Below are 25425 nucleotides of genomic sequence, written 5' to 3' on the forward strand. Positions count from 1 at the left end.
TTTACGACACCTGTATAAAACTGTTGTATGATAACGTGGTAACCATTTACTCTATCGTTTACGACACCTGTATAAAACTGCTGTATGATAACTTGGTTACCATTTACTCTATCGTTTACGACACCTGTATAAAACTATTGTATGTTAACTTAGTAACCATTTACTCACGCTTACTACTATATTTTTGGCACTACTAGACATGAGGATACGGTCACACCATGACGGACATCTTGTCTTCATGTACGACACTCCATCTGTGATGTCTTCTGAGAATGGGTAGCTATTGTAAGACAGAAAAAAATATAATAAATATATACATGAATATTATAAAAACAAATTTTTGAACTAATATAGAGGACTGTGTTTAGCATATGCAACCTCTAAAAAAAAAAACATTAACCACATGATGCGCATGGACTTATTGGCCGCTAGTTCTTGCAGAATTTTCCCCATTTTCTCCTCATAGAGATTTCCTTGCCACTGTGAGTAAGGCTTTGAGATTAATCCCCTGGCCGAGACCACAGTCTATAGAAAAGGTAGTCACTGCCCTGCTTAATGCTCAGCTTTTTAGGGATTGGGATAAGTGGTTCATCCGTTGTCAGTAAAATGTGCCCAACATGAACATACTGCAGCCTCCAAAAACACATACACTACATGCATGCATCTCACACACAGCGGAGCCTGCCTGATAGGTTGTTAAATAATACAAAATGCTGATGATGAAAGTATTAGCAAAGCCTCCAGCCTTTCTTACAATCCATCCACAATACGTTCATATTAACTACAGATGGTCAGAATCAGTTTACCAGAAAAATCACACAAGTGTTTCATGTATATCCCATATCTATCCAAAATAAGCCCCTTCCCACAAATAATCAACAATGCAGTGAACTACAGTAAATCAACTCCAGCAGGGGGAAATGGAATCCAAAGACCACCCAGCCCTTCAGTACCCAGACAGGCCCAACTGTCACCACAGGTTCACACCCAGCCCTTCAGTACCAGACAAGCAAAACTGTCACCACAGGTTCACACCCAGCCCTTCAGTACCCAGACAGGCCCAACTGTCACCACAGGTTCACACCCAGCCCTTCAGTACCAGACAAGCAAAACTGTCACCACAGGTTCACACCCAGCCCTTCAGTACCCAGACAGGCCCAACTGTCACCACAGGTTCACACCCAGCCCTTCAGTACCCAGACAGGCCCAACTGTCACCACAGGTTCACACCCAGCCCTACAGTACCCAGACAGGCCAAACTGTCACTACAGATTCACACCCAGCCCTTCAGTACCCAGACAGGCCCAACTGTCACCACAGGTTCACACCCAGCCCTTCAGTACCCAGACAGGCCCAACTGTCACCACAGGTTCACACCCAGCCCTTCAGTACCCAGACAGGCCCAACTGTCACCACAGGTTCACACCCAGCCCTTCAGTACCCAGACAGGCAAACTGTCACCACAGGTTCACACCCAGCCCGGCAAACTGTCACCACAGGTTCACACCCAGCCCTTCAGTATCCAGACAGGCCCAACTGTCACCACAGGTTCACACCCAGCCCTTCAGTACCAGACAAGCAAAACTGTCACCACAGGTTCACACCCAGCCCTTCAGTACCCAGACAGGCCCAACTGTCACCACAGGTTCACACCCAGCCCTTCAGTACCCAGACAGGCCCAACTGTCACCACAGGTTCACACCCAGCCCTACAGTACCCAGACAGGCAAAACTGTCACTACAGATTCACACCCAGCCCTTCAGTACCCAGACAGGCCCAACTGTCACCACAGGTTCACACCCAGCCCTTCAGTACCCAGACAGGCCCAACTGTCACCACAGGTTCACACCCAGCCCTTCAGTACCCAGACAGGCCCAACTTTCACACACCCAGCCCTTCAGTACCCAGACAGGCAAACTGTCACCACAGGTTCACACCCAGCCCGGCAAACTGTCACCACAGGTTCACACCCAGCCCTTCAGTACCCAGACAGGCCCAACTGTCACCACAGGTTCACACCCAGCCCTACAGTACCCAGACAGGCAAAACTGTCACTACAGATTCACACCCAGCCCTTCAGTAACCCAGACGGCCCAACTGTCACCACAGGTTCACACCCGCCCTTCAGTACCCAGACGGCCCAACTGTCACCACAGGTTCACAACACACCCTTCAGTACCCAGACAGGCCCAACTGTCACCACAGGTTCACAACCCAGCCCTTCAGTACCCAGACAGGCAAACTGTCCCACAGGCCTTCAGCACCCAGCCCGGCAAACTGTCACCACAGGTTCACACCCAGCCCTTCAGTACCCAGACAGGCCCAACTGTCACTACAGATTCACACCCAGCCCTTCAGTACCCAGACAGGCCCAACTGTCACCACAGGTTCACACCCAGCCCTTCAGTACCCAGACAGGCCCAACTGTCACTACAGATTCACACCCAGCCCTTCAGTACCCAGACAGGCCCAACTGTCACCACAGGTTCACACCCAGCCCTTCAGTACCCAGACAGGCAAACTGTCACCACAGGTTCACACCCAGCCCTTCAGTACCCAGACAGGCCCAACTGTCACTACAGATTCACACCCAGCCCTTCAGTACCCAGACAGGCCCAACTGTCACCACAGGTTCACACCCAGCCCTTCAGTACCCAGACAGGCCCAACTGTCACCACAGGTTCACACCCAGCCCTTCAGTACCCAGACAGGCCAAACTGTCACCACAGGTTCACAGCCAGCCCTTCAGTACCCAGACAGGCAAAACTGTCACCACAGGTTCACACCCAGCCCTTCAGTACCCAGACAGGCAAAACTGTCACCACAGGTTCACCTTAATGATATGTGTTAACCTACCTTGGTGCAAAAGATATATCAAATTCATACAGCTTGTCTTTGTAGGAATGAATCTCCTTGTCATAGGGCCGCAGCTGTAAACACCCACACATTCACATATTTACTACAAAAATGTATTCAAATATTTCAACATCATAGACAAAAGAAAAAAATTAATTCTACATTGTTAAAATCTGTTTCATTTTGACATTTTAAAAACAAGACTTAAACATTTAAAATCAATACTTAGGACTCTTGCCATAGCAGTTTGTTTTTTATTTGAAGAATTTTGTTTTCAGTATGGACTGAAAATACACACACTCAAATATTGAAGTGTCTCTAAATTTTAGACTAATTACAGAATTTCAGAATGGATCTGATATACATACATATTTTGCTTTCTTCGAGAAAACCTCTGCATGTTTGTCGTGGTGATCAAAGCCTTTTGTCTCGATCGTCAGCACAGTCTGTAATGAAGAAAAAAATGTGATTTAAAATAAAATCTAAGAAATTCTAAGAAAAACTTTTTGAGAAATAGCAATAACAAACCTCAATTGGCAAAATCAGAAATGATGGCCTGTAGACCATTTTGTTTTCCCGATCAGACTCAAAATTGAATGGATACAACTAGTGACCAAAGGGAGCCTATGTGTGAAGTAGGAGAAATATCCCTTCAGCACTTTTAAAGAAATATATATATATATATAGCGATAACAAACTTCAACTGTCAAAACCCAAGATGGATGGACCATGGATGCAGGGATGATTTGAATAGCCACACTTAGCTAAATATTCTCATTAGTGACAGAACAAAACGACACATTGTATCTCTCCATAGAACAAAAATGCATAACTTCATTCATCTGTATTAAATCTCCTCAGACATGTGGGTATAATGATATGATGTTGTCTATAGTTCAATAAGTAATGTTCGAAATTTAGTTTAACATCTATATAAAAGTATGATAACCAGTAGATACGATTTAAATCAATTTAAATTCAAATTCATGGCTTATATTAGTATCCCCAAGTACCTGTATTTCTACAAGTTTAGATTCAAATAGAGGCCAACTAAAAATGAGATTTTATATACATTTTGTATAATATTCACATCCCTAATGTATAATCATATAATTTAACCATAGATACTTGTACCACTTGTACATCAACACATACTGGACCACAGAACTCGTCTCCATCATATGTCTTATGTACAGTAGACTGGCTACACCAGCCCTTGGGTTTGTGTAAAGATTTGAAGTCTAATACTAGCTTATCTCCCCCTAGCTCAGAAGCTTTATTTTACAACATTTGCAAAACAAGTTGTATAAACTTCTATCATTTATGCATGTTGGAGTGGATGGAAGCGTGTTAGGGTCTTAATGTGGAAGGAAACCGGAATACCCAGGGAAAACCCACGTGGTCAGGCAGGCGACTCCCATACCTTTTCATGTCTGACTGAGGAAACTTAACCCTGGGAGCCTAGGTGAAAAGTGAGTGCGTTACCACTGGGCCATCCAACTACCCATTAAACATAGGATAAGACATATCCCAGTGATCAAATTGTAAATCCAATGATTAAACAGACAGTAATTCTGGCAATCCTCTATTTGGATTTTCTTAACAAGGATCACACGAAGATGGTGAAGGATGAAGAAGATGACAGTGAGGTAGACTTGTTATTCTCTCATCCCTACCGGTATCATACTGGTCTGTCCAGGTAAATACACCCATGCTTGCTGTGTGTGTATTACCTCGCTTCCGGTGTAGGATATCCACATGTGCGCAATGATACAAAAGTAGGTCGCCGAACCGAAAGTAGATCTATCTATAGATTTGTAAACACATCGTCTGCTCCATGTTCTAGGCCAGATCTAATAAATGTTTTTATTTATGATATAAATTATGTAAAAAAACAGTTCTTTTATTGTTTTTCATTAATAAAACAAGGAACTATATTTTCACGCGAAAGGACACACTAGCTTGGCCGACATCAAGTGATTTGGCTTCGCTTGCAATGACAGGGCTGCTGAAACAACGTTAGACTGTGGAAATGAATGGTTTCCTTCGTTTTTAGAACAGCAAACACCGTTTGCATATATGGGGTATGGTAAATCGATTGGCGCTGTTCTTTTTTTATAATATGCAGTAGAAAAAAAGTTTGGATTGAGAAAAAATGGTGTCTATCTGAGAAAGCTATCGACAGATAGTGCCTATTTTTGCATATTTTAGGTTGGGGAATGAGAGAAAAATACTCAATCATATGTGGTTCATGTAGGATAGGGAGATTTCACCCTCTGGGTCACAAAATGTGGTAAAACCCTCGGCAGAGCCTCGGGTTTTACCACATTTTGTGACCCCTCGGGAGGAATATCCCTATCCTACATGACCACATATGATAGAGTCTTATGGTATATACCTAGTCCTCTATCTACCCTATCGTGTTATCACTCCCATATCATCATATATTTGGTCTTCATAACCATACCTTGCCGTTGCCTTCTTCAGAGTAAACTAATTTGGCAATTTGGTCCTTCTTTCCTTTAGTTTGGTGTGTTTTAGTTTTTGAGGTCAAACTCTACAAATGTAAAATACCATGTTTAAAAGTAAAGACAACTGCATCACACACTGGCCAAGAAGGAGTCAACTATTTCATGTTAGCTTACAAATATTGATGTTAACACAATGGTTATACCAGTAATTTTTGATTAAAGTCACTCATTAGAAAGATTTGATTACAAAAAAATATTTCAAAACAAAATGCAACAATCTGTTGACTTTACCAAAAAAACTCTAAAACTTCATCCAATTAAGAATTTTTAAATCTGATTTCATTCAATCTAACTACAATTTTTTCCAACTTATGTACTATATTTTTTTATACGACTGTCCCTGTTTTCATAATTTACATACCGAAACTAGCTGATGAACATCTAGACGGAAGTTAAAATCACCAAATATGAACATCGGGACTTTGTCGTACTGGTCCTTTTCAAACCTGCAACACAATTGTATACTCATAGGATCTTACTTGGAATTTTTATTTCATATGAAATCTTATGAAATGAGCCTGTAGATTTTTTTTTTATTTTTGCAAGCTTTGGCGATGCCACTATGGTGTTATAATGACCTTGTAGAATCAATATTGACTGAGGGCAAAGGGTGAAATAGTATTATATTTATCTTGGTAGCAGGACATTTACATTAGGCCAATGTTAAGTCACAATGATTATAGTGTAATAAACACAATACTCAATGTTAGTGGTACCTACCTCTGCAGGGTATGTAGGAGTGCTGCTTTTCTGTTATTACTGTATACTGAGGGACTCTGTAGATACAAACCAAAACCATTAACAACAGTGGAAGATTCAGTATAATATTGATCTACAGTAGCTATAATTTTCTATATTTTTATGATTTCAAACATTGGAAATACCAACACATATACATATCAGATATTGAAATAAGCACCTCCAACACCTGGACACAACGTTAACCCAACACCCGGACACAACCCAACACCCAGACACAACCCAACACCCGGACACAACCCAACACCCGGACACAACCCAAAACCCGGACACAACCTGACACCCGGACACAACCCAACACCCGGACACAACCAGACACCCCATCACAGGATATCAATGTCCCTCCAGACGTGTGGAGAGTTATACCAGGGTGGTAATGTCAGACAGGATATCAATGTCCCTCCAGATGTGTGGAGTGTTATATACCAGGGTTGTAATATCAGACAGGATATCAATGTCCCTCCAGACGTGTGGAGAGTTATACCAGGGTTGTAATATCAGACAGGATATCAATGTCCCTCCAGACGTGTGGAGAGTTATACCGGGGTTGTAATATCAGACAGGATATCAATGTCCCTCCAGACGTGTGGAGAGTTATACCAGGGTTGTAATATCAGACAGGATATCAATGTCCCTCCAGACGTGTGGAGAGTTATACCAGGGTTGTAATATCAGACAGGATATCAATGTCCCTCCAGACGTGTGGAGAGTTATACCAGGGTTGTAATATCAGACAGGATATCAATGTCCCTCCAGACGTGTGGAGAGTTATACCAGGGTTGTAATATCAGACAGGATATCAATGTCCCTCCAGACGTGTGGAGAGTTATACCAGGGTTGTAATATCAGACAGGATATCAATGTCCCTCCAGACGTGTGGAGAGTTATATCAGGGTTGTAATATCAGACAGGATATCAATGTCCCTCCAGACGTGTGGAGAGTTATACCAGGGTTGTAGTATCAGACAGGATATCAATGTCCCTCCAGACGTGTGGAGAGTTATACCAGGGTTGTAGTATCAGACAGGATATCAATGTCCCTCCAGACGTGTGGAGAGTTATACCAGGGTTGTAGTATCAGACAGGATACCAATGTCCCTCCAGACGTGTGGAGAGTTATACCAGGGTTGTAGTATCAGACAGGATATCAATGTCCCTCCAGACGTGTGGAGAGTTATACCAGGGTTGTAATATCAGACAGGATATCAATGTCCCTCCAGACGTGTGGAGAGTTATACCAGGGTTGTAATATCAGACAGGATATCAATGTCCCTCCAGACGTGTGGAGAGTTATACCAGGGTTGTAATATCAGACAGGATATCAATGTCCCTCCAGACGTGTGGAGAGTTATATCAGGGTTGTAATATCAGACAGGATATCAATGTCCCTCCAGACGTGTGGAGAGTTATACCAGGGTTGTAATATCAGACAGGATATCAATGTCCCTCCAGACGTGTGGAGAGTTATACCGGGGTTGTAATATCAGACAGGATATCAATGTCCCTCCAGACGTGTGGAGAGTTATACCGGGGTTGTAATATCAGACAGGATATCAATGTCCCTCCAGACGTGTGGAGAGTTATACCAGGGGTTGTAATATCAGACAGGATATCAATGTCCCTCCAGACGTGTGGAGAGTTATACCAGGGGTTGTAATATCAGACAGGATATCAATGTCCCTCCAGACGTGTGGAGAGTTATACCAGGGTTGTAATATCAGACAGGATATCAATGTCCCTCCAGACGTGTGGAGAGTTATATCAGGGTTGTAATATCAGACAGGATATCAATGTCCCTCCAGACGTGTGGAGAGTTATACCAGGGTTGTAATATCAGACAGGATATCAATGTCCCTCCAGACGTGTGGAGAGTTATACCAGGGTTGTAATATCAGACAGGATATCAATGTCCCTCCAGACGTGTGGAGAGTTATACCAGGGTTGTAATATCAGACAGGATATCAATGTCCCTCCAGACGTGTGGAGAGTTATACCAGGGTTGTAGTATCAGACAGGATATCAATGTCCCTCCAGACGTGTGGAGAGTTATACCAGGGTTGTAATATCAGACAGGATATCAATGTCCCTCCAGACGTGTGGAGAGTTATATCAGGGTTGTAATATCAGACAGGATATCAATGTCCCTCCAGACGTGTGGAGAGTTATACCAGGGTTGTAATATCAGACAGGATATCAATGTCCCTCCAGACGTGTGGAGAGTTATACCAGGGTTGTAATATCAGACAGGATATCAATGTCCCTCCAGATGTGTGGAGAGTTATACCAGGGTTGTAATATCAGACAGGATATCAATGTCCCTCCAGACGTGTGGAGAGTTATACCAGGGTTGTAATATCAGACAGGATATCAATGTCCCTCCAGACGTGTGGAGAGTTATACCAGGGTTGTAATATCAGACAGGATATCAATGTCCCTCCAGACGTGTGGAGAGTTATACCAGGGTTGTAATATCAGACAGGATATCAATGTCCCATCTGACATGTGGAGAGTTATACAAAGTAAGTACTTACTGTTTGCATTGCGATGATATTGGATGCATCATGGAATAGATGAATGTTGACAAGATCAAATAAACTGCAAAATGAATCAAAACAGATCATAAGTAAATACGTGTACCAGTATTTTTTTGTTTGGATAAATACAACTTCTTTTGTACTGCTGTCAGAACGACAAGCACTACAAATTGCTGTAATTAAACAATAAATAATTTTAAATTTTCTTTTCTTTTTGGTATAGTAATTAAACTATCAAATTAACTCAGGATTTCAATTTCCATTTGTATGTCCTATTTGAGTTGACCAATTACTAATAAATTTATATATATAATGTCTTAAAATCTTAATTCAAATTAAAATTTTCTTAAAACAGAAGCACAAGCATGCTTCACATCAAATGAAAGTATCAACAATGAAATTCGAAATTGTTCATTGCCTTAGCAATTCATAACAAGTGCAATAAATGATTGCGAAAGCTCACCGGCGGCAGCAATCACACTATGCATTCATTTTTTATGTATGTATAAGCATGTCATTTTGAAATTGTATGTCACATAATATCGCTCCTAGACCTCTAATGGATGTATAAACCAAATAAGAAAGGTGTGGACTTAAAAGCTTTCCAAAAGTAACCCCCAAAATCTTTAAACTGGGTTTTTGTGCCAAAAAAAGTAAGTCCACTAAATGGTAAAATGCCAAAGAAAAATCACAATTTTTTTCTGCATGATTTTGCCACAGCACTCCTGGATCTATAATGAATGTATAAACCAAATTAGAAGGGTGTGAGGTGTATACTTTTGGACTTACCCCCAAAACTTTAAAGTGAGTTTTGGTGCCAAAAAAGTTAATTCCACAAAATGGTAAAATGCGAAAAAATCACATTTTTTTTCTGCATGATTTCGCTATAACATCACTCCTAGACCTCTAATGAATGTATAAACCAATTTAGAAGGGCATGAGCTGTATACATTTGGATTAACAAACTTTCCAAAAAATTACCCCAAAAACTTTAAAGTAGGTTTTGTTGCCAAAAAAGTTAAGTCCACAAAATGGTAAAATGCGAAAAAATCACAATTTTTTTCTGCATGATTTTGCCATAACATCACTCCTAGACCTCTAATGAATGTATAAACCATATTAGAAGGGCATGAGGTGTATACTTTTGGACTTACAAGCTTTCCAAAAACTTACCCCAAAAACTTTAAAGTTTTGGGGTGGGATGCCGATGCCGACACCGGGGTGACAGCATTAGCTCTCGGTTACTCGTAACCGGTGAGCTAAAAAAACAAGTCATCAATGAAATTTTACAATCCCTTACCAATTTCTTATGTTCCACCTTGTTCTGATAAAGCCTTTCCTTGACCATTTAAACTGAAACAATAGATAAACAGGATACAAGATACAAGAATATTTATTTAAAGTCACATGTTACTAACAATAAACATACATCATGCTTAGCTCTGTAGAGCTATTGTTGCGACAAAGAATCATACAATTAAAATCAATAAGCATATATATGTATAAAAAAAAAAAAGACATGAATTTAATTTTTTTTTTTTAATTGATCTTTCATATGTTTATATTCATGATCAGGAGACTTATTGTATAAGTTAGATATCATCTTACATCAAACAAGAGATCCCAGAGGGATCTTGGCGCCCACCATTGAATGATCTTCATAAGTTCCATGTCAGATTGATCTTTTCTCTACTTTTCCCTTCATTTTACTAATCTGTGCAAATTGAGACATCCCTACAGTACTTTTCAAACAAGTGAATCCTAGCTATATAAGAAATTTGAGATTTAACGATAATGGCTGTTTGTTTGCCAGGTTGTTTTGAGGACAGACTGGTCCAAAAATGCAATACAAGGGACCAGGGGGAACCTACTTATGAAATTTGAGCAAGATCCATTCAGTACTTTGAGAAATAGAGATAACAAACTTCAATTGTCAAAATCCAAGATGGCGGTCTGTCGGCCATAATGTTTTCCAATTGATCTCAAAATGCAATAAGCATAAAGAGGCACCAAGGGGAACCTCCATATGAAATTTGAGAAAGATCCCTTCAGTACTTTCTCAGAAATAGCGATAACAAACTTCAATTGTCAAAATCCAAGATGGCTGCCTGTCGGCCATGTTATTTTCAGATTGGCCTCAAAATGCAATAAGCATAAAGAGGCACCAAGAGGAACCTCCATATGAAATTTGAGAAAGATCCCTTCAGTACTTTCTCAGAAATAGCGATAACAAACTTCAATTGTCAAAATCCAAGACGGTGGCCTGTCGGCCATGTTATTTTCAGATTGGTCTCAAAATGCAATATGCATAACAAGGCACCAAGGGAAACTTACATATGAAATTTGAGAAAGATCCCTTCAGTACTTTCTCAGAAATAGCGATAACAAACTTCAATTGTCAAAATCCAAGATGGCTGCCTGTCGGCCATGTTGTTTTCAGATTGGTCTCAAAACGCAATATGCATAACTAGGCACCAAGGGAAACTTACATATGAAATTTCAGAAATATCCATTCAGTACTTTCTCAGAAATAGTGATAACAAACTTCAATTGTCAAAATCCAAGATGGCTGCCTGTCGGACATGTTGTTTTCAGATTGGTCTCAAATCGCAATATGCATAACTAGGCACCAAGGGAAACCTACATATGAAATTTCAGAAAGATCCATTCAGTACTTTCTCAGAAATAGTGACAACAAACTTCAATTGTCAAAATCCAAGATGGCTGCCTGTCGGCCATGTTGTTTTCCGATTGGTTTCAAATCGCAATATGCATAACTAGGCACCAAGGAGACCTACATATGAAATTTGAGAAAGATCTCTTCAGTACTTTCTCAGAAATAGCGATAACAAACTTCAATTGTCAAAATCCAAGATGGCTGCCTGTCGGCCATGTTGTTAACCGATTGGTCTCAAAACGCAATATGCATAACTAGGCACCAAGAGGAACCTTCATATGAAATTTGAGAAAGATCCCTTCAGTACTTTCTCAGAAATAGCGATAACAAACTTCAATTGTCAAAATCCAAGATGGCTGCCTGTCGGCCATGTTGTTTTCCGATTGGTCTCAAAACGCAATATGCATAACTAGGCACCAAGGGGAACCTACATATGAAATTTGAGAAAGATCCCTTCAGTACTTTCTCAGAAATAGCGATAACAAGAATTGTTTACGGACGGAGGGACGGAGGGACGGAGGGAGGGACGGAGGGACGGAGGGACGGAGGGACGGACGGACCACGGACCACGGACGCAGGGCGATTTGAATAGCCCACCATCTGATGATGGTGGGCTAAAAATATCACTTCTATCAGATATATCTTATTTTGATTCATCTCCTAAATATGGGGATTTAAAATAAGATATTTATTACAAATCATATATTTTGGGCTTGTCTTCATTTCTTTTTTAATATTATATGGACTTTGGGTTGAAATTTTGCTAACTTTCTGCTTAAAAACACATTTTCTACAAGTACAGCACAGTTACCTCCCTTGTTACATTACACATTTTCATAGTACTACTATTTTGTCTTACTGTGTTTTTATTCATTTTTCCTGGTAAATCTTACTGACATTGTCAATGATTACGAGAAAGCAGCAAAACTACATTATCCACATTCTTTTCACATACATGTATATTGAATATATATATGTATATAATTTATTATAGAATATCAAACGCCTGTGGTCCCTACATGAGGCTGTGAAAAATAATGACTTCTGTTGTGAAAATATAAATACAAAAGACAATTTGATGCAGCCTACACGAGAGATGATAACTCGTAATACAGATGTGTTAATTGAGAAGGTAATGAAGGACTATCTGACAATGTTAAACCGTTATGGCAATAAAGAACTGTTTTGTATGCAGGTGTCACTTTCCTTGCATAATAGAACAGTGATAGAATTTCCATAGGACACTGAAATATGCAACAATGATTAAAATCCTATTTTTCCTATACACGCTATGATTCATACAACCACATACAGTGCAATGACACCCAGGATAAATTCTGAGAATTTAATCAATAAAATCAAAAACTTGTAGGCATGCTCCTACAGGCTTCCTACAGAATACGTGACATTCATCACTCACATCAGGGAAGAAATCCTGAGGAAACTTAGCTTTCTCCTTGATTTGGACATTCTCTATATTCCCTGAAAGTACCTGTAACATCAAAACCAACAGGTTATATACAAAAATCCATAGCTGCTATACTGGAATAAGTCATTATAATACAATATTAGGTTACAATCGATAAGAAAATCAATTTCTAATTTCAATTTCCTGGCATGCATTCATTCATTTGAATTTTCATGGTTTTTTCCTATCACATTTTATCATAAAATCTGAATAATGAATTGCAAGAAGGTTACCATATTTGTCTGCAAATAAGTTCCTTTCTACAAATAAGCCCCCTTCTTCATTTTTGCAAAATCATCAATGTTTTAAAATAGTAAGCTAAAAGTGGTCCTCAAATAAGCCCTTCCCAAATTTACATGCTAATATTTTACACTAGGGGAGGGGCTTACTGGTGACAAATATGGTATAAAATTTCAGATATAGTTATTATAATACAGCAAAGGAAAATAATATTCTTCGCCTAATTAAATAATTAAATACATTCATAAAGATTGTGGATATAAATTAAACTGTTTACCTCTCGTCCAAGCACAGGTACAAATTTGCAATCTGGAAATAATTTTAATAAATAATCATATAGTTGATACTATATCAATAAAGAATCATAAATAGTTGATACTATATCATATATAGTTGGTACTATATCATATATAGTTGATACTATATCAAAGAACATCAACTGCAAAACCATAATTGATTATTGGTTAATTAAGTATATACAAATTTTCTTTGCACACAGCTTTCTTTTTAATTTCTATCATCTAACGAAAGAGCTATTTTCATCTTTGTCTTGAAGCCTTATTTGATTTTAATACTGATGAGTAAAAAGTGATACACATATATATAGTTCGGAATCATGAAAGTTTTTCCAATATATTTAAATTTATCTGATAATATGAAGTTGATAATTCAGACGTGCTGATTCATTAACCAGTCATAAGAGGAAGATGGACCTGTACACAATTTAAATACTTATAATATACATATATTCCATTGTGATACTGATATTGTGTCTTTATTGGTTTGTATATACTTAGTTCTGTTTGTAGATTATTATCATAGCCCATCAATTCCTACTGTTATATATAAATGTGCTATTAAAGTTGAATTGTAAATATGATGTCAGACATAATCTCTGCACATGTGAAAATGTCACAAACTACACAAGTTGACCCTGACCTGCCACTGCATATTGTTCCAAGTCAAGTGTTGCAGTAAGTGTAATCAAATGGTGGATCACAATATCTGACTATACAATGCAAGAGGCCCATGGGCCTTAACGGTCAATAATTCAGTTAATCTAATTGACCCTTTTTGGCCCCACCCATCAGTCCAAGGGGTCAGTCAGGGCCAACATGTGTATATCATTAAGCTGTCATCCCATGCTGATAATCTTAGGAAAGCTAGACCAATAGAAATCAAACAAATAATTGTCAAAAATGTGATTTCCCTTTATAAACTATAGGGGCAAACTTGAGACCCCAGGGTCATGAAATTCACAATCTAAGTAAAGCACCTTAAGACCTTTCCATCTATGAAGAGTATTTGACTCGATCTACCTTATTTGGGTATTGAGAAGAAGATTTTTGAAATTTCAGTCAATTTGATCCTTTTTGGCCCCGCACATCAGCCCCTGGGGGTCAGTCAGGGCCAACATGAGCATACCATCAAACTGTTATCCAATGCTGATAATGTGAACTAGGTTAGAATGAATTCCAATACAAATCTAACAAATAATAGTCAAAAATGTATTTCCCTATATAAACTATAGTGAAATTTACCCCTTCCCCAGGGGCAAACGTGAGACCCCAGGGTCATGAAATTCACAACTTTGGAAAACCACCATAAGACCCTTCCATCTATGAAAAGTATTTGATTATACCTTATATGGGTATTGAGAAGAAGATTTTTGAAATTTCAGTCAATTCGACCCTTTTTGGCCCCGCCAATCAGCCCCTGGGGGGCAGTCAGGGCCAACATGTGCATACAATCAAACTGTTATCCCATGCTGATAATGTTAACCAGGTTAGAATGAATTCCAATACAAATCCAACAAATAATAGTCAAAAATGTGATTTCCCTATATAAACTATAGTAAAGTTTACCCCCTCCCCAGGGTCAAAAGTGAGACCCCAGGGCCATGAAAGACCCTTCCATCTATGAAGAATGTTTGATTCCACTATATCTCAAGAGTAGAGAAGAAGATTTTTAGTCAATTTGACCCTTTTTGGCCCCATCCCTCAGGCCCCTGGGGGGTGGGGACCATATAATTCACAATTTTTGTTGACCTTCAGCCATAGAAGCTTTCTGCCAAATTTCATTGAATTTGGTGTAGCGGTTTTGGAGAAGAAGTTGAAATTGTAAATTGTTTACAGACGCACATTGCACGTTGCACGACGGATGACGACGGACAAAAGGTGATAAGAATAGGTCACTTGAGACTTTGTCTCAGGTGACCTAAAAAGGCACTGAAGATTCAATGCAACACCTACACATTGGCCTTTACCAGAGTGATTTTGAAGATAAGCATAAATGATACATACAAAAGTGGAGTTATTATTTGTTAGTATCTCTACACGTTTTTTCTTTTTTTTACCTCTGTGCTAAATTTTTTTTATTATTATTATTCATTTGCCAAAATAGTCTCACACTGTATGGATATCATAAGACATAAGTTCTAAATGTGATATTTGATATGTTATGATATGTTTGATAAATTTTTAAACATAAATGTTATAAGTAGATTGATTGGAGCAAGGAAAGTGCCATAGATCTTCCTAATTAGATCAAGTATGTACATACCAACAAAATCCCAGATCATGACATCGTCGATGGACTCGTGGATAAAGTATAAATTCCCAAGTGCCTGAAAAAACAAGGGAGATAATTAGGGAGTAATTACAAGTTAATGGCAGTTCTTCATATTTTAGATAAAATATAATAAACAGTAATAACACTAAATATTCATGTTAGTATCACTTATAGGACAATAATTATAATTGGCCAATATCACATCTGTTCTAGACAAATGCCAATAACATAGATGTTTATTTTCATTGTCCTGTAATTAGCATAACTCTGAGATTATGTGTTGGCCCCCGCCTGGGCCTATTGCAGGATAAATACATGATACATTCAATACATTATAACCTTAAACTAGAACTGTCGCCAAGATGGCTGACTAATACCCCCCCGCAATCTGCACAAGTCAATGGTGAATTGGAACTGTTAATTAGAGGCTTACTTTAAAGATAATCCAGTAATATAGTGACCAGTTGCCATAGCAACCATAATTTTGTGAAAAATAAAGTGGCATGCACATCTACACATGGTCCTCTATATTTGTGTGAAGTTTCATTGAAATCGGCCCTTTGGTTTAGGAGGAGTTGTCCGGACAAACTTAAAGTTATGGTTCTTATCAGAAAACCTGTTTATAGTGAACAGTTGCCATAGCAACCATAATTTTGAGAAAAATAAAGTGGCATGCACATCTACACATGGTCCTCTATATTTGTGTGAAGTTTCATTGAAATCGGCCCTTCGGTTTAGGAGGAGTTGTCCGGACAAACTTAAAGTTATGGTTCTTATCAGAAAACCTGTTTATAGTGACCAGTTGCCATAGCAACCATAATTTTGAGAAAAATAAAGTGGCATGCACATCTACACATGATCATTAATATTTATGTGAAGTTTCATCGGAATTCGCCCATCGGTTAAGGAGGAGTTGTCCGGACAAAATGCATCTACAGACAGACGGACGGACGGACGGAGGGACAGACAACCTGATTCCAGTATACCCCCCCTAACTTCGTTGCGGGGGTATAATTAGAGCAGGAAAATTACTCCAGAGTAATACTTCAGTTCAAAATAACAGCTATACTGTCGTATAGCAGTATGTGAAGTAAGACCTTGATACAATTGTTAGTTTGTTTGCTGGGTTTATCACCCTGTGAAAGCCAGGGTCATTTTGAGGTGGGGTCTCCTTGTAGTAGTTGGTGACTGCCTCACTGAATAACATATGGAAGGCCTGTCCCATGCCATCCAGAACAATTATATTAGGGTTAAGTGTCTGGTCCAATGACACAACTATGACAGCACAGACCGGCCCTTTTCTCAGCTTCCCAAGAAATACTGACATGGGTAGGGAGCATCGAACCCGGATACAATGCTCACTGCCACAAAATATCAGATTTCCACTTTTTTCTTGACATCGAAAAAATCTTTTCATAAAACCAAGCCTTCGATGGACACATCCAATATACCAAGTTTTTACTGTAGGCCTAATCTAACGAATTTGAATACCGGTAAATGCATTATAGGGAATTAATTTTCCTGATGTTCTTTATTTATAATGAGTATATATATATAGGCACCAGCACATTATGTTGTGTAAGTGCCAGCATATGCTGTAAAAGTCATGAAACCTACACTACTAGTGGCTGTATAGCTCTCAGGGGATTCCATCTCAAACATCAGAGCAATCACACTTAGTGTTATTCAATAACAAAAACGATATCCAAGTTCACAGCAGACCATGAGAAATGTCGGCATCCATGTTGTATGTGTTATAACAGACTCTGGAGAGAGCTGTAACGCTGAGTTAAGTAAGACCCAGATGTATACAGAAAACTGTCCTTACCACTAATTAAGACTTGAATGTATACAATATACTGTCCTCACCACTATGTTAAAACTCTGATGTAAATACAAAATGAGATCATTATCAACCCAAGACTTGGATGTTTACAAATACCGTCTGTTTCACAAAACGAAGACTCAAGAAGACTACAGTCCATACCACTCTTAAATCAGTGATTTTGACTATTTGGTTCCATGGTAACCATGAAAATATGTGAAACTGAAAATTGCTCTATAGTAAAACTCACTACTAGACCACTTGATTGATGTGTTTAGAAAGTTGTGAAGTTATCTTGAATGGTTTCAGAGATATGTTTGAGGAGTGATAAAGATTACAATGCAATGAATCAACCTTAGAATGGTTTACAGTACCTCACATGGCAAGCATTGTTAAACCAGAACATGTCATTAGGAGTTCACCAAGCCACCAATTAGTAAAACCAAAGATATTATTAGCTTTAATTACTACCTTCTACTGGTATTGAAAATGGTGGATTAGAACAAGTTTCGTGTGATTTCCAATACATTTTGTTTATCCACCAGGTGATCGTTTTTGCTTGATAACAGATCCCTGTTCAATTTTGAACCCATCAATGTATGACCATCATTTTGTTATTTAGAACTTTCCATTTCTCTTCTTTCCTTATCTTATCAGTTGTATTAAAAGTCATGCCATTAGTTAACTCAATAGAACCTGTGGTAAAACTTTCAGGTAAGGCCATACCAATTTAATTTATTGTTCGTCGGATTTACCGCTCCTGTTTTATCAAAATCAAAATTAAAATTTTTAAAAAAAATTACCGCTCCTATTTTTTCGTCAACGAAAAATGATGAATCCGGAAAAAATTCTCGCGATTTCAAAATTTAGAAAGCGCCTTTCTGGATCAATTGAACGTTTGAAACGAAGGTCACAGTACAGTAATTACTGAAGCGCGTTTTTAACAGTGATGTGAACTGTCAAACACAATGAAAGCACGAGGGTTTACCTGAAGAAAAGTTGTGTCAACATGGGTATTTTTGTTGTATCAGTAACGACAAAACGCGGCCGCCACAATGTACTACAACATACAGCTATGGAGGTGGACGTCGCTTCATTATTTGAACATTTATTTAACAAGGTAAACGAAACACTCTCGTCGAGATACGTATATCGAGCAGTCGACCCCCGTCTGCAGACAGCATCGTTGTGTCATCGCTTACGATGACATTATCTTTGTGTCAAGAGTTGGGCATGAGATTTGTTGTCAGACAGTGATATTGGTGTTATAGGTCTGAACAAGTTACTCAGAAACTGTTTTTGAAATACAAGTTTGAACTGATATTACCTCAGTATTAACTGTGATTGAAGTGCAATTTCTTTTTAGTATTTAATTACTTTATAGTACTGTTCAAGAACAAAAATAAGAAAAATACCTTAAAATCTTTGATTTAAAACTTAGATGCAGCAAGTCATCCGTCCTTAATCCATATTTTATATCAGTGTCTTCAGGTTGTTTACAAAGACATTTTAAAGCTTTAACATTGAAGTCCTGAATGGATCCATCTTTGATTTGAAATGGATGTTTTATTGTTTCATTTTATATTTTGTTCAGTGTTTACACTTACATTGTATGTCTGTCTGTAGTCTAATTATTGTTTTATAGAAGATAATTATTTTTAATTTTGTGATATATTTAGAAGTCATTTGCATTTATAATTATGTTAGTGTTTTGTCTGTTTTGTATTTTTGGTATTTAAATTATTCTTGTATCTATCAGTATCTTTACTATCTTATAGGCTCTATGACAGTCCATGAAAGATTGAATTTTAATGTGATTATTGGTGACAAGAGGTTTGTTTTGCATTCCAAATTATCAGTAGGTTAATTTCCATGTTTCCTGTATGTAATTTTGTTGAATAAGTATTAGGTTCTAGTCATTTTATTGAAATCATTTGTTTTTATGTGCCAATCAAGTATTAGGTTCTAGTCATTTTATTGAAATCATTTGTTTTTATGTGCCAATCAAGTATTAGGTTCTAGTCATTTTATTGAAATCATTTGTTTTAATGTGCCAATCAAATATTAGGTTCTAGTCATTTTATTGAAATCATTTGTAACTTAATGTGCCAATCAAGGAAAGTGTTTTATATAATTTTGAATCTTGTTTACAGAAGTGTACTAGCAGTGCATAATTTTGATTAATACAATACTGTTGATTTTGTTTTAACAATATGTTTGTTGATTATTTTGAAATAGCGATTACCTTGGTCTGTTTCATCAAAACATCTTTCATATCACTAGACTTCAGGATTTGGTTGATAGAGACACCATACCGGTACATAGAATTTATTATTGTTATACATATGCATTCTTAATGAATGATAGAGTTTATCGTTGAAATGATTTGCTCATGCAGGTAAATTTGAAATTAATAATATATGGTTGCAAAAAGGTTGCTCCATATTGTTGTGGCTTTATCTTTTAATTTCAATGGATAGTTCTATTTAAAACGCTATTAAACAGTGCCTTTCTCTCTTGTGTAGCTCTATACACTATCTCAGTGCTGTGCAAGTCATTTCTTTACAACATTTAACCAGTTAAGAAGTGTTTAACACATGTTTTCACATTATTTACACAGTCAAAGACATTTACTGATATTGAGACCTCTGAAATAATTCGCTCGCTCCAAATTTTCATGATTTCAAAATTATTTTAAAAACAAAAAAATTTCGCTCGCTCGCTCCAATTTTGAAATCTCGAAACCCGAAGAACAATTTATTAAATTGGTATGACCTAAGGCAGTTTTTAAAATTGTCTTTCATTGACTAGAATAGTACTTATAATGCTACATGTCTTTCAGATATCTACATTAAGGCTGCAGGTCTTTCAGTGAGATATCTACATTAAGGTTACAGGTCTTTCAGATATCTACATTAATGTTACAGGTCTTTCAGATATCTACATTAAGGTTACAGGTCTTTCAGATATCTACAGTAAGGATGCAGGTTTTATAGATATCTACAGCAAGACAACAGGTCTTTCAAATATCTACAGTTAGGCTGCAGGTCTTTCAGATATCTACAGTAAGGCTGCAGGTTTTATAGATATCTACAGCAAGACAACAGGTCTTTCAAATATCTACAGTTAGGCTGCAGGTCTTTTAGATATCTACAATCAGTAATACTGTATGGTTTCTTTCAGATATCTACAGTATAAGGCTGCAGGTCTTTCTTATATCTACAGTAAGGATGCAAGTCTTTCAGATATCTACAGTTAGGCTGCAGGTCTTTCTGATATCTACAGTAAGGCTGCAGGTCTTTCTGATATCTACAGTAAGGATGCAGGTCTTTCTGATATCTACAGTAAGGCTGCAGGTCTTTCTGATATCTACAGTAAGGATGCAAGTCTTTCAGATATCTACAGTTAGGCTGCAGGTCTTTCTGATATCTACAGTAAGGATGCAGGTCTTTCTGATATCTACAGTTAGGTTGTAAGTCTTTCTGATATCTACAGTAAGGCTGCAGGTCTTTCTGATATCTACAGTTAGGTTGTAAGTCTTTCAGATATCTACAGTTAGGCTGCAGGTCTTTCTGATATCTACAGTTAGGTTGTAAGTCTTTCTGATATCTACAGTAAGGATGCAGGTCTTTCTGATATCTACAGTAAGGATGCAAGTCTTTCTGATATCTACAGTAAGGATGCAGGTCTTTCTGATATCTACAGTAAGGCTGCAGGTCTTTCTGATATCTACAGTAAGGATGCAAGTCTTTCAGATATCTACAGTTAGGCTGCAGGTCTTTCTGATATCTACAGTAAGGATGCAGGTCTTTCTGATATCTACAGTTAGGTTGTAAGTCTTTCTGATATCTACAGTAAGGCTGCAGGTCTTTCTGATATCTACAGTTAGGTTGTAAGTCTTTCAGATATCTACAGTAAGGCTGCAGGTCTTTCTGATATCTACAGTAAGGATGCAAGTCTTTCAGATATCTACAGTTAGGCTGCAGGTCTTTCTGATATCTACAGTAAGGATGCAGGTCTTTCTGATATCTACAGTTAGGTTGTAAGTCTTTCTGATATCTACAGTAAGGCTGCAGGTCTTTCTGATATCTACAGTTAGGTTGTAAGTCTTTCAGATATCTACAGTTAGGCTGCAGGTCTCTTTCAGATATCTATAATCAGTAATGCTGCAGGTCTTTCAGATATCTTCAGTAAGACTACAGTTCTTTCAGACATTGGTTTCATATTTTTCTTTTGATCTTCTTGCCAGTCTCAAAACTGCCTGGCAGCCATTTGTTCTCATCCAATCAGATTCAAAATGAAACATGCAAACCTTATAATGGACCAATGGAAACTAACAGAGTGAAACTTGAGAAACTGATTAAAAATTTGCTGTCAAAATCCAAGATTTTTCTCCTGATTAAGCTAATGATGATGATCGTGGTGAGCTAAAATGTGCGATCTATATAGATTTGTTGACACATGTGAAAATTTTCTACAATACGGCATTCATGAGAGTGTAAATCCACTGCTATGTATCCATCTCTTACAACTGAGCTCCCCCACACAATGGCAAATTATGTTAAATGAATATAACCAATAAAACAAACGTATATGTAATAAAATGATTGCGAGATAACTGTACATGTTGGAATTATTCCAACATTTCCACGTTCTAGTCTGTATTTTAACGTAACTTTGTACTTACTGGCCCAATGGATATGCGATACTGAACACATTTTTTTGGCAGACATTTCTTTGAAAGTATTTAATGGAGAATGAATCAATGGAGTTTCTTCCCGACACCCAATACAATCTGTATTCGGTTTTGAGCCTCAACAACACCTGTAGCCATACTGTACCCATCATATTAACTTTTACCAGCTACAAACAGCGAAAAAACATGTTCAATTCCCCAACTGTAAACAGTTGTACCTAAACACTGGAGGATTAAACGCTTGAGTTTGCTATGATTTCCTACAGCTCTTCTCCTGTAATCAGGGATGTATGTAAGACTAAGTAGAGAAACATGGTCTGCCCTTTGTTCAATCCTGACAACAGACACGAGGGCATCCATCACCATCAGTGTCTGTCACTCATCTCCATCAACACAAATCCTAACATTTAAGTCTGCAGATTCATAGCATTTCTTCTAAATGAATTTACCTCTTGTACAAGAATCCCAATGCCAAACTTTTTAGATCTATATCAAAATAGCCCAGGTAGTACCTGGTATGTTTTCTTCATTCTAAGTGATAACCAGGTAGTATGTCTTTATCATTGTAAGTGATAACCAGTTAGCATGTCTTTATCATTCAAAATGATAACCCGCGGTAGCATGTCTTTATAAGTGTTAACCCCAGAATTATGTATTTTTCATTCTAAGTGTTAACCCCAGAATTATGTATTTTTCATTCTAAGTGTTAACCTCAGAATTATGTATTTTTCATTCTAAGTGTTAACCCCAGAATTATGTATTTTTCATTCTAAGTGTTAACCCCAGAATTATGTATTTTTCATTCTAAGTGTTAACCCCTGGTAGCATGTCTTTTCATTATATGCAAAGCTATAGTTTCAACCATGACTTTTAACAGAGAATCTTTTTCCCTAGAACGTGGATATGTGGTAATCACGATTGAGTGATCATGATACCGTACACTGAAGTCTTTTTTTTTTAAACTTTAATTTATTACCAAAATCAACATTCCTTGAGGAAAAGTTTGTGTCATTATTTTGTTCTGCTCCATGCACTGACTGGTATGGCTGCATCACCTCGACATCATCTCTCACACCTGGTTACACGCTTGTTTACCTCATATACATGTCATACCCGATACCGGATCTTACAAATCATACACAAATCTAAACAAAAACAGTGGTTACTTCCCATGCCTATCCTTTTCCATGCATTTTTCATAATGAAATTTGATGCAGACAATTAAATACTTTCACCATAAGTTGTCAGAAAATAAACAATACATTTGTATCTGTATAAGATTATTACAAGATCCTGTTCTGGGATGGTAAAGGGTTGCCTCATCCAAAGTCAAACATACACCTACTAGTATGCTACACCTACAAGCTATGCCTACAATCGTGATTAAGAAAATGGGATAGATGAAAGAAAAATAAATAGAAGTACATTTCAGCAGATCTTTAACAAGAAGCATATGGGCCTTAACAGTCACCCGAGTTTTGATATGTTTCAGTCAATTTGACCCATTTTGGCCTCAACCGTCAACCCTTGCATGGGTCAGTCAGGGCCAATATGTGCATATAAAATCACACTACTATCCCCTACTGATAATTCTAACCAAATTTTAATTATTTCTAATGGCAATTACACAAATGATACTTAACAATGTGATTTCCTTAAATAAGCTATTGTGAATGTTACCTCTTTCCCAGGGGAACCATGAGACCTCAGTCATGAAATTCACAATTTTGGTAAAGCTCTTTAGACTCTTCCGTCTATGAAGAGTATTTGATTCTACCTAACTATTTGGGTCTGGAGAAGAAAGATTTTGAAATTTCAGTCAATGTGAACCTATTTTGCCCCACTCCTCGGGGCCCCTGGTGTGCTAGCACGCTTCATTAAATTTGCCTTTGTCAAGCAGGCATTATCAGCCCATAACTGCCAACTGAAAGCATGCAGTTCAATGATAAATAATTTCTTCGCAACAGATAGGTCACTCATATGAGGACGGGTGTCAAGGAGATACCAAAAGAAGAAAATAAAGCAGAGAAGGAGAGAGTAGTGAGGAATTGAAGTAACGATTTAAGATCGTAAGTGTTGCCATGGGGCCGGGCAGTCAAGATCTATTTTGGTTTCTTCAATATCCTCTAAATAGAAGACATAGAACAAAATCACAGATTCTCAGGGTGCCCGCCTTTACTATCAACATTAGCAGTAAAAAATTGAAAAAAAATAATATGAACAAAAATATATTTTGCTATTATACTGAATCAAATTTTAAGATTATTCTAATGCAGGATAGAAGAAAATATCAGATAAAGTAACAGAATAATATTTTTTATCATGAGAATAGTCACAAAGATCAGGAAATAAATGCAATTTCAATAAGCTTGTGTGCATGCTACACACTGCACGTACATCAACAGGATACGCTTACTTCCTTCACCCACGCACAATATACTTAAAAACAATTCATTATATCTGATAATCGATCAGTATTTAACCAAAGTATTGTTAAAACAGACAAAGTAAAGTGCTTTAGCATGAAACATTGCCAACGAAAACCTGCATAGAAAATATATACCTAGACTTTAGGATGTCATGGGCACAATGATGTTGAGCTAGCTTAGTCATTTATTTTTGGAAGATAGGTATATGTGATAATATGGGTTATTTTTATAAATTGGTCTTCTTTTTCAGAGCTTACTTACTGTGAACTTGTCAGCAGCAGTGTAATCTTCATCAAGAAACACACGCACCCTGTCATATTTCTGTAGTTCTTCACAACCTAGCATAGACCTGTAACATATCAAACATACATACATTGTAAACACCTTGTTATCACTTGTCAGGTAAACATCATCTGTCAGGGTAAACAACATTGTAAACACCTTGTTATCACCTGTCAGGGTAAACAACATTGTAAACATCTTGTTATCATCTGTCAGGTAAACAACATTGTAAACACCTTGTTATCACCTGTCAGGGTAAACAACATTGTAAACATCTTGTTATCATCTGTCAGGTAAACAACATTGTAAACACCTTGTTATCATCTGTCAGGTAAACATCATCTGTCAGGGTAAACAACATTGTAAACACCTTGTTATCACCTGTCAGGTAAACATCATCTGTCAGGTAAGCATCATTGTAAACACCTTGTTATCACCTGTCGGGTAAATAACATTGTAAACACCTTGTTATCACCTGTCAGGTAAACAACATTGTAAACACCTTGTTATCACCTGTCAGGTAAATAACATTGTAAACACCTTGTTATCACCTGTCA

General features: G+C 37.7%; 1 protein-coding gene and 1 long non-coding RNA gene across 4 annotated transcripts in view; one reads left to right on the forward strand and one right to left on the reverse strand.

Annotated features, from left to right (window-relative positions):
• LOC117339907 (inositol polyphosphate-5-phosphatase A-like) overlaps positions 1-25425 on the reverse strand; it is a 93185-nt gene that overhangs the window by 16982 nt on the left and 50778 nt on the right. For all 3 annotated transcript variants that reach the window (XM_033901620.1, XM_033901619.1, XM_033901618.1), the window contains exons 4-15: positions 24848-24935; positions 15628-15691; positions 13343-13374; positions 12778-12849; positions 9981-10033; positions 8678-8741; positions 6108-6163; positions 5749-5833; positions 5324-5413; positions 3225-3302; positions 2857-2930; positions 169-280 (exon numbers count right to left, since the gene is read on the reverse strand). In XM_033901620.1, the coding sequence (XP_033757511.1) occupies positions 169-280; positions 2857-2930; positions 3225-3302; positions 5324-5413; positions 5749-5833; positions 6108-6163; positions 8678-8741; positions 9981-10033; positions 12778-12849; positions 13343-13374; positions 15628-15691; positions 24848-24935 (868 nt within the window). The remainder of the gene's footprint in view (positions 1-168; positions 281-2856; positions 2931-3224; positions 3303-5323; positions 5414-5748; positions 5834-6107; positions 6164-8677; positions 8742-9980; positions 10034-12777; positions 12850-13342; positions 13375-15627; positions 15692-24847; positions 24936-25425) is intronic.
• LOC117339909 lies at positions 18422-20151 on the forward strand. The gene is made up of 2 exons (XR_004535331.1): positions 18422-19370; positions 19424-20151. It is a non-coding gene; the product is annotated as an uncharacterized LOC117339909 (long non-coding RNA).

This window comes from Pecten maximus, chromosome 12, assembly GCF_902652985.1.
Source record: "Pecten maximus chromosome 12, xPecMax1.1, whole genome shotgun sequence".
In the NCBI taxonomy this organism is placed as follows: domain Eukaryota; kingdom Metazoa; phylum Mollusca; class Bivalvia; order Pectinida; family Pectinidae; genus Pecten; species Pecten maximus.